The following is a 12,878-nucleotide window of genomic DNA, read 5'->3' on the forward strand; positions in this document are numbered from 1 at the left end:
CTGAGCACCAGTGGCAGATAGCCACAGAAGCCGAGCACCAGTGGCAGATAGCCCTGGAGATCTTGTTTCCAGTGTAACTTATTCCAGATTTCCCTTCAGCTCTTATCCACCATACAAAATCTGCATGTGTTCTATAATAAATTCATATTTTAAGGTTATATCTATAATGACATTTTAATTAGCAAAATATTTTTTATCTAAAATACATATTTGTATTAATTTCTATTCTCAGAATGATTGATGAGTTTAAAAGTATATATACTTGTCTAGAATTGTAGCATTTAAAGGTGCTAATAAATTAGAACACTTAATTCCAATTCCTGTATATTACAGATAAAGAAATGGATCCTAATCCTCTACTTTATTATACATGACCTCTTTTAATTTAAATATTTCAAACTGGAGTCCAATTTTAAGTCATTATCACACAAAAGGTTTCCATCCTCTTGCTAATATAGTTCCTTAATATAATGTTAATTCTTAAATCCTAAATTTACTTATATAGTTTTTCTAATTCTCGACATGGCAATCAAAATTTCATGAATTAATTATTCATGAAAGAATAATAAAATTTTGCATTGGCGTGTTTAAATTAATCTCACTCATGATCCCTAGTAATATTTTTAATTATAGCAAGTTACTGGGGAAGTGTTTTCAGAAAAGCATTTACAGTGAATATGGATTTATTTTCCTGGGTTTTCATGAATATCCAAGAACTAATAATGTAATCAGAATAGCTTAGGCTATTATTCCTACATTCCTTGTTTCAGCCACAATGAAACATTGTTGCATAGCAAATACAGAATAAGAAGTCAGTTTTGTTTTTTTTTGTTTTTTGGTTTTTGTTTTCTGAGACGGAGTTTCGCTCTTGTTACCCAGGCTGGAGTGCAATGAGGCGATCTCGGCTCACGGCAACCTCCGCCTCCTGGGTTCAAGCAATTCTCCTGCCTCAGCCTCCCGAGTAGCTGGGACTACAGGTGCACGCCACCATGCTCAGCTAATTTTCGTATTTTTAGGAGAGACGGGGTTTCACCTTGTTGACCAGGATGGTCTCGATCTCTTGACCTCGTGATCCACCCGCCTTGGCCTTCCAAAGTGCTGGGATTATAGGCGTGAGCCACCGCGCCCAGCTAAAAAGTTTGTCATTTTCACTGAGACTTCCTTGGGTCAGCCCAGATTGTGCCTAGCACCCTAAAAAATAAAAATAAAATAAAAGTTTGTCATTTTTTTCTTCTATTTATTTCTTAAAATGGTAGACTATTACAAGTACAAATAGTTATAAAGGATATTACTAGTAAAATAAAGCCTTTCTGATGACACATTTACTCTTTCTTTTCTAAGGTAAATATTTTGCTTTCAAACATGAGTTATCATTGTACACATAGGGTTGTAGGTTTGGGTTGAGTGTGGTGGCTCACACTTGTAATCCTAGCACTTTGGGAGGCTGAGAGGCAGAACCACTTGAGGTCAAGAGCTCGAGACCAGCCTGGCCAACATGCCAAAACCCCATCTCTTAAAAATACAAAAATTAGCTGAGTGTAGTGGCAGGTGCCTGCAATCCCAGCGACTCAGCGGGCCGAGGCAGGAGAATCATTTGAACCCAGGAGGTAGATGTTTCAGTGAGCCAAGATCACACCACTGCACTCCAGCCTGGTCAACAGACGGAGACTAAAAAAAAAAAAAAGTTGTAGGCTTGGATTTAAAGGGTGTTGTTAAAGGCACATTGTGTGTGAGTGAAGCATATATTTCCACTTGGAAGAAGCCGGGGAAATAGAAGGAACATGAAACTAAGTGGTCAAGTAGATGTACTTTTAATTTCTTTTTCTTTCTTTCTTTCTTTCTTTTTTTTTTTTTTTTTGAGATGGAGTTTCTCTCTTGTTGCCCAGGCTGGAGTGCAATGGCTCGGCAATCTTCACTCACTGTAACCTCTGCCTCCCATGTTCAAACGATTCTCCTGCCTCAGCCTCTCTAGTAGCTGGGATTACAGGTGTGCACCACCACGCTGGTTAATTTTGTATTTTTAGTAGAGACAGGGTTTTACCATGTTGGTCAGTCTGGTCTCAAACTCCCGACCTCAGGTGATCTGCCCACCTCAGCCTCCCAAAGTGCTGGAATTATAGGCATGAGTCACCGTGCCTGGCCTGCACTTTCAATTTCTATAGCTGCACATGTACGTTTGTTGGTTGCTTGTCTTGTTGTGAGGTGAGAGACAAATGCCATGCTCTTTGGCAGAGCTGTCGTGCCACCAGCAGAGTATAATTAGAAAGTCACTGGAGCTAAGCACCATGGCTATATTCCATGAGGAACTGCATTTTCAGTGTAGTACATTGACTTCAAGTGCTTTTCCTGAAGTCTTTTTACCCTTCCTTGATTTTTCTTCCAGGATCACAGAAGTGAGGCCAAGATGCCCATGTCATCAGAGCCAGAAGAAAGGCTCTTACCAGTGAATATTTTACATCTGCTTAGATGAGGGTGAGAAACTTCAAAATCCAAGAACTTCTGGACCATATTTCCTGGGAACCTTCAAAAAGAAGTACAGAAAATTATCACATGAAAATAAATTGAGTTTGCTTTGGGGGAAAGCCAAAAACCTTTAGCGAATCCACACTGTTTTACCTTCAGAACTTCTGTGGGTCGCTGGATCAGAAGGCAACCATTACCACACTGGAGAGTCATACTTTAAGGAACACAAATGCAAAACACAACCATGTTTCCTGACATCAGATGATGAATGGACACTGAGGGGAAAACAGGCTTTTTTTTTTCCACTGGCAAGGAAGAGCTGAACTTGGAGTACACATTTAAAGGAAGCACACAGGGAAGACTTAAACAGAAGAAGAAACATACTTTCATGGTTTTCACAAACAAATCCAGCAGAAGTGATCATGGAGACCAAGGAGAACAGGTAAGGGAGTTAATGTTTTAAGTGACAATGATGTGCATTGGGATTTTAAGGCTTGTTGGATTTTCCCAAATGAAACATCGATAGGCAAAAAGAAATGAAACACTCGAGAGGCAAAAGTGAACCAACTATCCATACCCCAGTTCTAACTGTAACTGTATATGTGATTTTTCAAGCCAAGGGTTGAAAATAATTTCTTTCTTTTGCCCAGATAGTTTTGCATTTTCTTTATGCTGATGAGGTTACTGTAACGGAGAGTTGACCAGAGGTAGAGTTGACCATTCTCTCCTTCATAAAATGTATCTACGAGTGCCTCTCTCTCTCTGCCATATGATTGTTTGGAAAATACAAAATAAACAACTAAAGTACTTAGAATTGTATCAAATAACCCAAGGAGAGAGGCAGAGGGGAGAGAGAGAATGAGAGAGAAATAGTTTTCCCTTTATCAATTATGACAATAAAATATAATACTTGCTCCTTTTCTCAAATTTAGTTGTTATCTTAGAAGAATATATGTTTATTTTATAAGCTTGAGGGTTTATGCAAAAACACACGTATGTATATTTATATAATTATTTCTTAAATTTCTGTATGCTCTTCTTAAGCATAACAAAATACTGTTTCATTAATTTTGAATGCTGTATTTTGATATTACATTCAATAATTGAAATTTTAGTGCCACAGAGATCAGGGAAGGCTTTACATCTTGTAACCTAAAGATGTCAGCAAATAAAACATCTTCATATTTGACTTTCCAAACCAAAACATTGAAAAAAACCTCACTATTTGTTTTGCTCTTTACCTTTTGAAAATTGTCACCCATTAGTGGAACAAAGTGGTACTTTTTCAGTGGCACTTGCCTCTTCCATCAGGATTGATTTTGTGACTGATTGTTACTTAAGTGTGTGATTGGACAAGAGTATTGAGACTACTTTATGGGTTTGATTTTTATTAAATGATTCAAATATTTCATTATTTTCTGTATTTCTAGCATTATGAAAAGTCATGTGAGATTAATTTCCACTCCATTACAGATGCTAAATTATTTAATCATGAGAGACGTCTACTTATCTATCATGATACATGTTATCTTGCAGTATTTCTGTGGATTTTCTTAAACCTTCTAAAGTGTCTCCACTTTAGTGCTTTCCCTCCTAGTTTTGGAACCAGACTTTTTTCCAAATCAAAGGTGAAATCATTTTCCTTGAACTTACCAGTTGGCTTCTTTGTATTGTTAATTTCATTTATACATCCATTTTAAGAAGAGTGACTATGTACAGTCATTGACCCTGACACTAACTACACATTTTTAATAATTAGGATTGATTTGATGCATCTAACAGATGTTGAAAAACCAGCAGGTTATGCTGTCTTTGTAATCACTATGTGATAAATTCTATTTACAGCTAGAAAAAATATGAATTAACTTTGTGTGCATTTTTGCAGAGGTTTACATTATATAGGTTTTACGTACCAAATTACTTAAAGCTAAAATGTCAGCGACTAGATACAGCCACATTTATGAACACATAGGAGTAGATGTTTTGAGAGTCAAAGCATCAGTCTTTTTTTAAAAAAATAAATACACTTTTATCAAGACATGCAAAACCAGCCTGCTGAGGTGGCTCTCGCCTGTAATCCCAACACTTTGGGACGCTGAAGTCGTGAGTTTGAGACCAGCCTGACTAACATGGAGAAACCCCATCTTTATTAAAAATACAAAATTAGCCGGGCATGGTGGCACATGCCTGTAATCTAAGCTACTCGGGAGGCTGAGGCAGGAGAATCGCTTAAACCCGGGAGGTAGAGGTTGCAGTGAGCCAAGATCATGCCATTACACTCCAGCCTGGGCAACAAGAATAAAACTCCATCTCAAAAAAAAATAAAAGCCATGTAAAACCTATTTTATTAAGACCATAGTATGCCTAGTCTCCTTATTCCTGGGAAAAGAGAATTCTTAAAGAGGATCCACTCTGGGCTTCTGGAGCTCTGGGGTCCACAGGTGTGTGTGAGGGTGGTGGGAGCATGCACAAGAGTCATAGCATTTACACACAGGGCCTTCCCAGGCCCTGGCCCTATGGAAATATTGTGGGAAAATAAGTTCAATTATCTATTTAATAAGGTATGTAAAATGTGATGTACACAATGAAATGAAAGCAGATATATTACTAAATATATTCATCTGAAATTTTTATTTTATTTTATTTTTTGAGATGGAGTTTCACTCTAGTTGCCCAGGCTGGAGGGCAATGGTGCGATCTCAGCTCACCGCAGCCTCTGCCTCCCAGGTTCAAGCGATTCTCCTGTCTCAGCCTCCCGAGTAGCTGGGATTACAGGCATGCACCACCATGCCCAGCTAATTTTGTATTTTTAGTAGCGATGGGGTTTCTCCATGTTGGTCAGGCTGGTCTCAAACTCCCAACCTCGGATGATCTGCCCGCCTCAGCCTCCCAAAGTGCTTGGATTACAGGCGTGAGCCACTGTGCCTGGCCATTCATCTGAAATTTTAGAGTAAAAATTGCAGCATAATGAATCTCATTTGTTGAAGGCTGCTTTGGGACTGGCTCCTCCTCCATTGTGTTCAGGAAGATTTTGGAGCATCAGAGTATGTCAGTGCAAAAGGCAGATTCCAGGGGTGGGTCAGATTTGGGGAAAGAAACTGCCCCAAGGGTTCCAAGGAAACAGCGTTAGTTACAGTGTGCTTCAGAGCAGGGCATACTTGGGATTGATTCAGGCTAGTGGAAATGCCTAGGAGATCCTCTCTTATGTCGGGGCGGGAGGGGGGAGCTTCATTTGATGGATGTGACAACTGGAGTCACATGACTTGCTCAAAGTCATATTCTGACACCTATTAAAATAGTGAAGACTTTACTCAGGACTACTCTGATAGGGGTCAAGAAGATTGCAACCAGGGGAGAGGGATGGGGCTCAGCTCCTAATACAGCAAAGACAGCTGGGGATTCACAGCCAACAAGCAGTGTGAGAGATCACTGCATGGAAAATTACTAAGAGGGAACATCAAAAGTCAGGGACTCTTGCTAAACTGACTTGAGACAATGATTAGCTATCAAGGTGGGGCTGAGGAATCCGATGGGATGTTGAGGTGATCAGATAACCAGAGTCAGGGGATTCTGTCTGAACTGACTTGGTGGGTTGGTTGCATCAACTGGGCTAGGCAGGGATAGACAGGACCCTATGACTTGAAGACAATGCTTTGTCAAAAAGAGGTCGTGGGGGAGCCTGTCTAAAGCTTGGTTAAAGAGAAAGTCTATTTTAGTCCCTCTTCTTATTCATGAAAGAAGAGACATTGTTCTGCCTGAACTATCTAAGTCCATTTCTCATTGGTTGTCTTTTGTTCACTAAGGACCAGCTGAACCATCTGCTGAGACTTGATGGTAGGGGATATTTGCTGGATGGTTCAAGTTAGACATTTTAAAAAATAAAAAGAAAGACAAAGAGGCATGGCTAGAGCAGACTATAAACTCAGTTTCTGAGTCTAGATGTTGGGCTTGCAGTATCTTTGGGTGGCAGAATGAAGATGGCAGTGGCTCTCCAGTGGCTTTCCTGGCTTTCAGTTTTAATGTTCTTGGTGATGGTTTAGACATCAGTGTCATGGTCATGGTTATTTCCTGGAGCAGAGTGTGGGATATGCAATATGCCAAATGGCAGACCTCAATTTGCAAAGATGTGAAAAATAGCTTGAAGACAATGAACACATTTAGAAACTGATAACCCACAGGATATGCTGTAGTTTTCTATTGAAGCATAAGATGTCTCTCTACGGTCACTCCTGCTTTTTGATTCAGATTAACCAAAGTAAGATTGTTCTCATTTGTAAAATGTCTGGTTTCATTAGATTTGGCCTGATTATTTACATAAGTGCAAAAAAATGAAAATTGATGACATGAGTTTTTTTAAAGTTGGCTTTGCTGGAACTTTTGACAAGGAATTTCAGATTAAACTTTTTTTTTTTTTTTTGAGATCGATTCTGGCTTTGTCACCCAGGCTGGAGTGCAATGGCATGCTCTTGGCTCACTGCAATCTCTGCCTCCTAGGTTCAAGCGATTCTCCTGCCTCAGTCTCCTGAGTAGCTGGGGTTACAGGCACATGCCACCATGCCCTGCTAATTTTTTGTATTTTTAGTAGAGATAGGGTTTCACCATGTTGGCCAGGCTGGCCTTAAACTCCTGACCTCATGATCCGCCCGTCTTGGCCTCCAAGAGTGCTGGAATTACAGGTGTGAGCCACCTTGCCTGGCCCAGATTAAGCTTTTGAAAGCCTCTGGAGGTTAGGAAGCCATGCTAAGAACTTGCTGTCAGACTTTATCTGCAATACCTATATATTCGGGTGAATTCCTCTCTTTTTGAGGTCCTGAGCTTCCTGGGCCTGCCAGAAAATAACCTTCTTTACCCTTCTGGAAGTCTGGGAACTCTGTAAGCAAGGTACTTGGTAGGTTTCTCAGGAGGGCTTTGTAAGCATTCGCTCCATAAGGTCAACCTTTATTCCTTAAAACTGTCTGCTCATATCTGATTCTGTGCATATAATTATTAAATATGACATCCCTGTCAAAGCCTTGGCCCTATGACCAAAGTTTCCAATTATGTCTTGTTACCAGAACAGATCCTTATTGAACTTATGCAAATAGCTATATTGCCACGACAAGTTTCTGAATTCTGGAGGAATTAGGTGGGAAGGCAAAGGCAAATGCTTCAGTGGAAACATGCTATGCAAACAAAGTTATTTTGCCTCACCTTTATGAATTTTAGTAGTTTCATTTAAAAATATGGATTATAATTTTTAACCATTAGCAACCTTTTTTTTGACAGAGAGAACTAGGAAGTAGACAATTATGAATTGTCTGTTGTATAACAGCATTCTGTAGAAAGCTATCAAGTTTTATGAATCTACCATCTCAAAATTATTATAGGATTATGCTGTCTTAAAGTATAATTTTTCATATTTATTAACAAGCCCAAATACATAGCCACCCCTAGACCATACAAGAATAAGAAGCCAAAATCATATAATCTTAAACTTAGGCTTAGTAATTAATGTTTCAGTAATTTAGATTGCTTAGAAATTGCTAATGAATGTCTATTACTTAGCACAATTCTGAAGCTGCAAGTTGTCAAAAGATAGAAACTGTTTTTAGCAGACATGTTATAATATTATATAAAGCTAGCCATCATCTTGTTTCCCTGTTAACTGTTTTCAGTTAACATATGCATGTTAGGTGTATATCACAAAATTTTAAAAAAATGGTGAAAAGAGTTAAATATGTGGGTTTCTATTTGTTTTACTGCTTGTTTGATATATGAAGTAATGGATATCAAACGATTCATTTTTACTGCATCTTTACTTACACATTTGTTCTTAGGTTCAATTTATAATTTAAAAAATAATCTTAAACCTCTAGCAGCTATAATTTTACCTTAATTGACCGTAAATCCAAAAATGCTTACATTTAATGCTGATAATTCATTTTTATTAAACCAAACTAGTGTTAGTTATTAAAAATTCACTCAAATCATGTGAACTTGAAAAACATTTGGGTTGGTTTCTGGATTTCTGGGAGTTTTAGGATATTGAATTTAGGTAAGTTTTTTTTTTGTTTGTTTGTTTGTTTGGCATGGAGTCTGGCTCTGTCACCCAGGCTGGAGTGGAGTGGCACGCTCTTGAATCACGGCAACCTCTGCCTCCTCCTGGGTTCAAGCGATTCTCTGGCCTCAGCCTCCCAAGTAGCTGGAGTTACAGGCACATGCCACCACGCCTGGCTAATTTTGTATTTTTAGTAGAGATAGGGTTTCGCCATGTTGGCCAGGCTGGTCTGGAACTTCTGACCTCAAGTTAGCTGCCTGCCACGGCCTCCCAAAGTAATGGGATTATAGGCGTGAACCACTGCACCCAGCCTGAATTTATATAAGCAATGATTTATCTCTAAGCCAGTGTGAATAGAAATTCTTTAAGAGATTTTTATAAATTAACTTGGGAATATATCATGTAAAGGTAGAATACCACACATACATAACATACCTACATACATTCATTTATATAAACTTACATACAGATGCAAATAGAGACCTTGTAGCTTTCATTTTAATATTTAGCCACAAGTCAGGTAAACAGAGTTAAAAAAAACCCGCAGGTTTATATAAAATGCTTGGCTCTTATCTTTGCCCTACTTCCTATTTTTATCTGCATTGTGTTTCTGATAGTTGGAATAAGGTAAGGTTATCTGCTCAATGTGAGGAATAATGCTTTCCACCAATATTTATGGAGGATACTTGTAAGATTCTCATTTGCTCATATATCTGATTGCTTTTGGCGGTCCTTTGGGAACACGTGATGTGGGTAGGGAGCCTAAGATTCCAGTGACTGTAGGGAAGTGGGGGCTTGAACGGGAAGGGAAAGTTCTGGCAGGAGTGGACAGATGGATGGTGGAGAAGGATTCGAAGGAACTGAGGGAAGATCAAAGGTGGTAAAAGGAGGAAAGAGGGGCAGAGGTGATGGCTTAGGGAGAGATCTTAAAGGAGCCTGTCTGGGGAGGCCATCAGAGTTCCAAATTATCCTTGGTAAAATTATTCCATAAGGAAGGAGTGAGCTTATGCCCTAGTGGCCCTAGTGGTGGAGCACACAGCCATCAGGGGCTTGAGAAGGGGGGTTTCAGTGACTGAGAAGCTCCCATACTCTTAACTAGTGGTGCTTCACAAGCAATGAAGCCTAGGACTCTGACTCAGCCTCTATATCTAATAAACAGAGAAGCTCAGGACTCTGACCCAGCCTCTCTCTCGAATGAACAGAGAAGCTCGGGAATCCTCTAACCCAGCTTCTACAGTTTACTCAGAATCTTAAGAATCAAAGTCTGTCTTTACCTGGAACACTGGCTTAGGAGTTGAACTCATGAATGGATCCCTGATCAATCAGTCAGAACTGAAGAAAAAGGCTTCAAAGGTGTGCATCTGGGCATGAGGGGTCCAGGTATCCAAAGACGAGATGAGGGGTCTAGGAGTCCAGTGATGAATTGTTTTGTTCGTCTGTTTTCGAGCGGGAGTCTTGCTCTGTCACCCAGGCTGGAGTGCAGTGTCACGATTTCTGCTCACTGCAACCTCCGTCTCCCGGGTTCAAGTGATTCTCCTGCCTCAGCCTCCTGAGTAGCTGAGACTACAGGCATGCGCCACAACACCTGGCTAATTTTCTGTATTTTTAGTAGAGATGGGGTTTTTCCCTGTTGGTCAGGCTGGTCTCGAACTCCTGACTTTAGGTGATCCACCTGCCTCAGCCTCCCAAAGTGCTGGGATTACGGGCATGAGCCACCACACACAACCCCAATAATGAATCTGATCCCATGCAAGTCACGACACTGTAAGTGTTAAAGAACAGATTATTCTGACATTTGTTTAAATGGTGAGGAAGACTTAGGGCTATTGCAATAGATGTCACGACTACACAATAGGGGTGAGATTGGGCTCAACTCCCAATAGGGCAAAGAGAGCTGGGGATTTCTAGTGGAGGAGTAGGGGGGTCAATGCATGGAAATTCCTGAGGGGAGACATCAAGAGTAGGGGATTCTTGCTGACGGCAGGCCAGGCTGATCAGATATTAAAGGTCGGGGAGTCTCGCTAAACTGACTTAGCAGCATTCTTGCTACAGCTGAATAGGTAGGCCAAAGACGAGGGCCCCAGGACGAGGTGTAGTGGAAAAGAGGGCCATTGGTGACGGAACTCAACCTCCAGCCCCTCTCCCCTCCCTGGAGATAGGAGGTGAGGCTGAAAGTTCCAGCTAATTTTGTGGTCAGTTCCACTGGCCACCAGTCCCCACCTAGAAGCTATCTAAAGACCACTGTCACCTCCTAGCATATACTGAGGTGAGGCCAAAAGGGACTCTTTATAGATAACAAAAGACACTCTTACCACTCAGGAAATTCCAAGAGTTTTAGGTGCTCTATGCCAGGAGTCAGGGACAAAGACAAAATATATGTTTTCGATGAAACCACATCGGGAGTACTAAAAATCCAGGTAGAGGAGCAGAGTCCAGTGTTCAGGAGAGCAGGCAAGTCTGTGGGGTCCACGTGTCTGAAAACCAGTGCAGCCAGGGACGAACAGGTGGGCAGCAGAGAGCTAAGGAAATGATCAGGGAACACGGGTGATGAGGGACAGGGGTGACGTGGGCTTGGGGCCATCACCTAGTGCCAGTAACCCAGAAATAGAGCCAGGGCCCAAAGAAGGAGCATGTGGATTAGCTGTCATTCCGCCCGTCCCAGGTTTCAGGAGTTCATGAGGATGAATAAGTTAATGAATATTTACACACATATCACCATGGCTCCAAATCTTCACTTGCTTGACAAGACCTTAACCTCCACACTTCTCTCATCTGCTTAAATTCTTTCCCAGCTATTTCTGGGTGTCCTTGGAGAGGTGACGTCTCACATGGGCTCGGGAACAAGTTTGTTCATGTTCTTTCCACTTGAGCCTCTTGGTCCAGGGACCCTGCTGTGACCTTTGCAGCTGGTGCCCTCTGAAAGAGGTTCTTCCCCTGCACCCAATGACCCTGTGAGCCCAGGGTGACTGCCACCTGTGGATGCGGTGGTGAGGGTTGGTGAATGGCTTCTCTGATGCCTGTGCTAATTGTGTTTTCTGGGAGGGAGGTGGCACTGGGTGAACTCAGTCCAGCCCAGTATTTCATGGACACCATGGCTTCATTTTACATTCTCAGAGGCTCAAAGCCAGCCCTTCACATGTGGCCAGGAAAGGGGAGAGAAGGGCGTGTCTTGTCCCTTTGTGGTTTCTCCCTCTCTCCGCTATTTCTTGGATACCTCTGCATCCGAATGAGACAAAACAAACCCTCAACAAACATCCTTCCACCTCCTTTAGGAGAAAACACATTGTGTAATGGAAAGAGCATAAGCTTTTGAGCCAGACATCCTTAGGTTTGACTCTCAGCTTTGCCATTTGCTAATCGTGTGGCCGTGAATCAGTTACTTTTTTCATATCATGAGGAAATAACTTTAGGGATTATGCACGTAAAACATTTAAACATAGTATGTGACACAGAGCGAGTGCTCAAGAAAAGGCAACCATTGTTATTATGACTCCCTTCTCCAGAAACAACACAAATCCTAGCCATAGTTTTCTGTTTTCTCACACCCCAGAGTGTCTTTCATTTTGCCGGTGTTGTAGGAAAAGTGCTGCCCACCACCGTCCCAGCCTAATAAGAAGTTTTTTGCAACCGCTGTCTAATCCCACTTGGTTGGTTTCAGGGATTTTCTTTTTGTAGCTGTCATCCCTCCATTTCTGTTTTGGGGAGAGGCTCATCTAGGGTCTTTGGCCATAACATAGGAAATGCAAAATGGGAAGAGAGGGCCCGGCTAGAGTCCTGTGAGCACCACACAGTGTCTTTAGGAAAAGAGTCGTCAAAAGGCAACAGGATGCCTCCTGACCATCTGAAGTCCTCCTCAAGTGGTAATACAACGAAGAACCCGGCGGACTTGGTTTCTCTGCAGTTCCCAGCTCCGGGCTGCATTTTATTGAACCCTGAGAGACAGGAAGGTCAGTCTGCCTGTGTGATTCCGGGCTCTTCCTTAGAGTATTTGCAGTCTGCATCTTGTCTGCAAAAGGTGACTCACTGTTGGCTCTGCCAGCTTGTGAAGGATAAGGGGTCCATATTCCATGTCCACGTGAAGGAACTCAGGGAGGAAAGGAGGGAACCTACACTGCTTCATAGGACTTCTCTGCCAATCTGGCCTGCTGTACCTGTCACAGTGAGTTTGATTCCCATTATCCCTCATAGATGGAACAGGCAATCATACTGCATGGAGTATTCTACCAGTTAGGCTCCCCATAGACCAATTAGGATCAATCGTGGGTTTATCTGCAAAGTGTGAAACGGAACCGTGAGAAGCCATCCTGGAACTTGAGGAGAGTAGTAGCCATGGCATCGTGACCTTCTAGACGTGAGGGACTAGAAGAGGAGCAATTAC

The 12,878-nt window shown here is 41.6% G+C and overlaps 1 protein-coding gene across 3 annotated transcripts in view; it reads left to right on the forward strand.

Annotated features, from left to right (window-relative positions):
• Positions 1-12,878, forward strand: part of SACS (sacsin molecular chaperone) — a 100,493-nt gene that overhangs the window by 19,396 nt on the left and 68,219 nt on the right. For all 3 annotated transcript variants that reach the window (XM_032260091.1, XM_032260094.1, XM_032260092.1), the window contains exon 2: positions 2,384-2,905. In XM_032260091.1, coding sequence (XP_032115982.1) covers positions 2,886-2,905 — 20 coding nt within the window. In that variant the 5' untranslated portion in view covers positions 2,384-2,885. The remainder of the gene's footprint in view (positions 1-2,383; positions 2,906-12,878) is intronic.

The sequence above is a fragment of the Sapajus apella genome, unplaced genomic scaffold (assembly GCF_009761245.1).
Source record: "Sapajus apella isolate SASKATOON/1434 unplaced genomic scaffold, GSC_monkey_1.0 scaffold114, whole genome shotgun sequence".
Classification (NCBI taxonomy): Eukaryota; Metazoa; Chordata; class Mammalia; order Primates; family Cebidae; genus Sapajus; species Sapajus apella.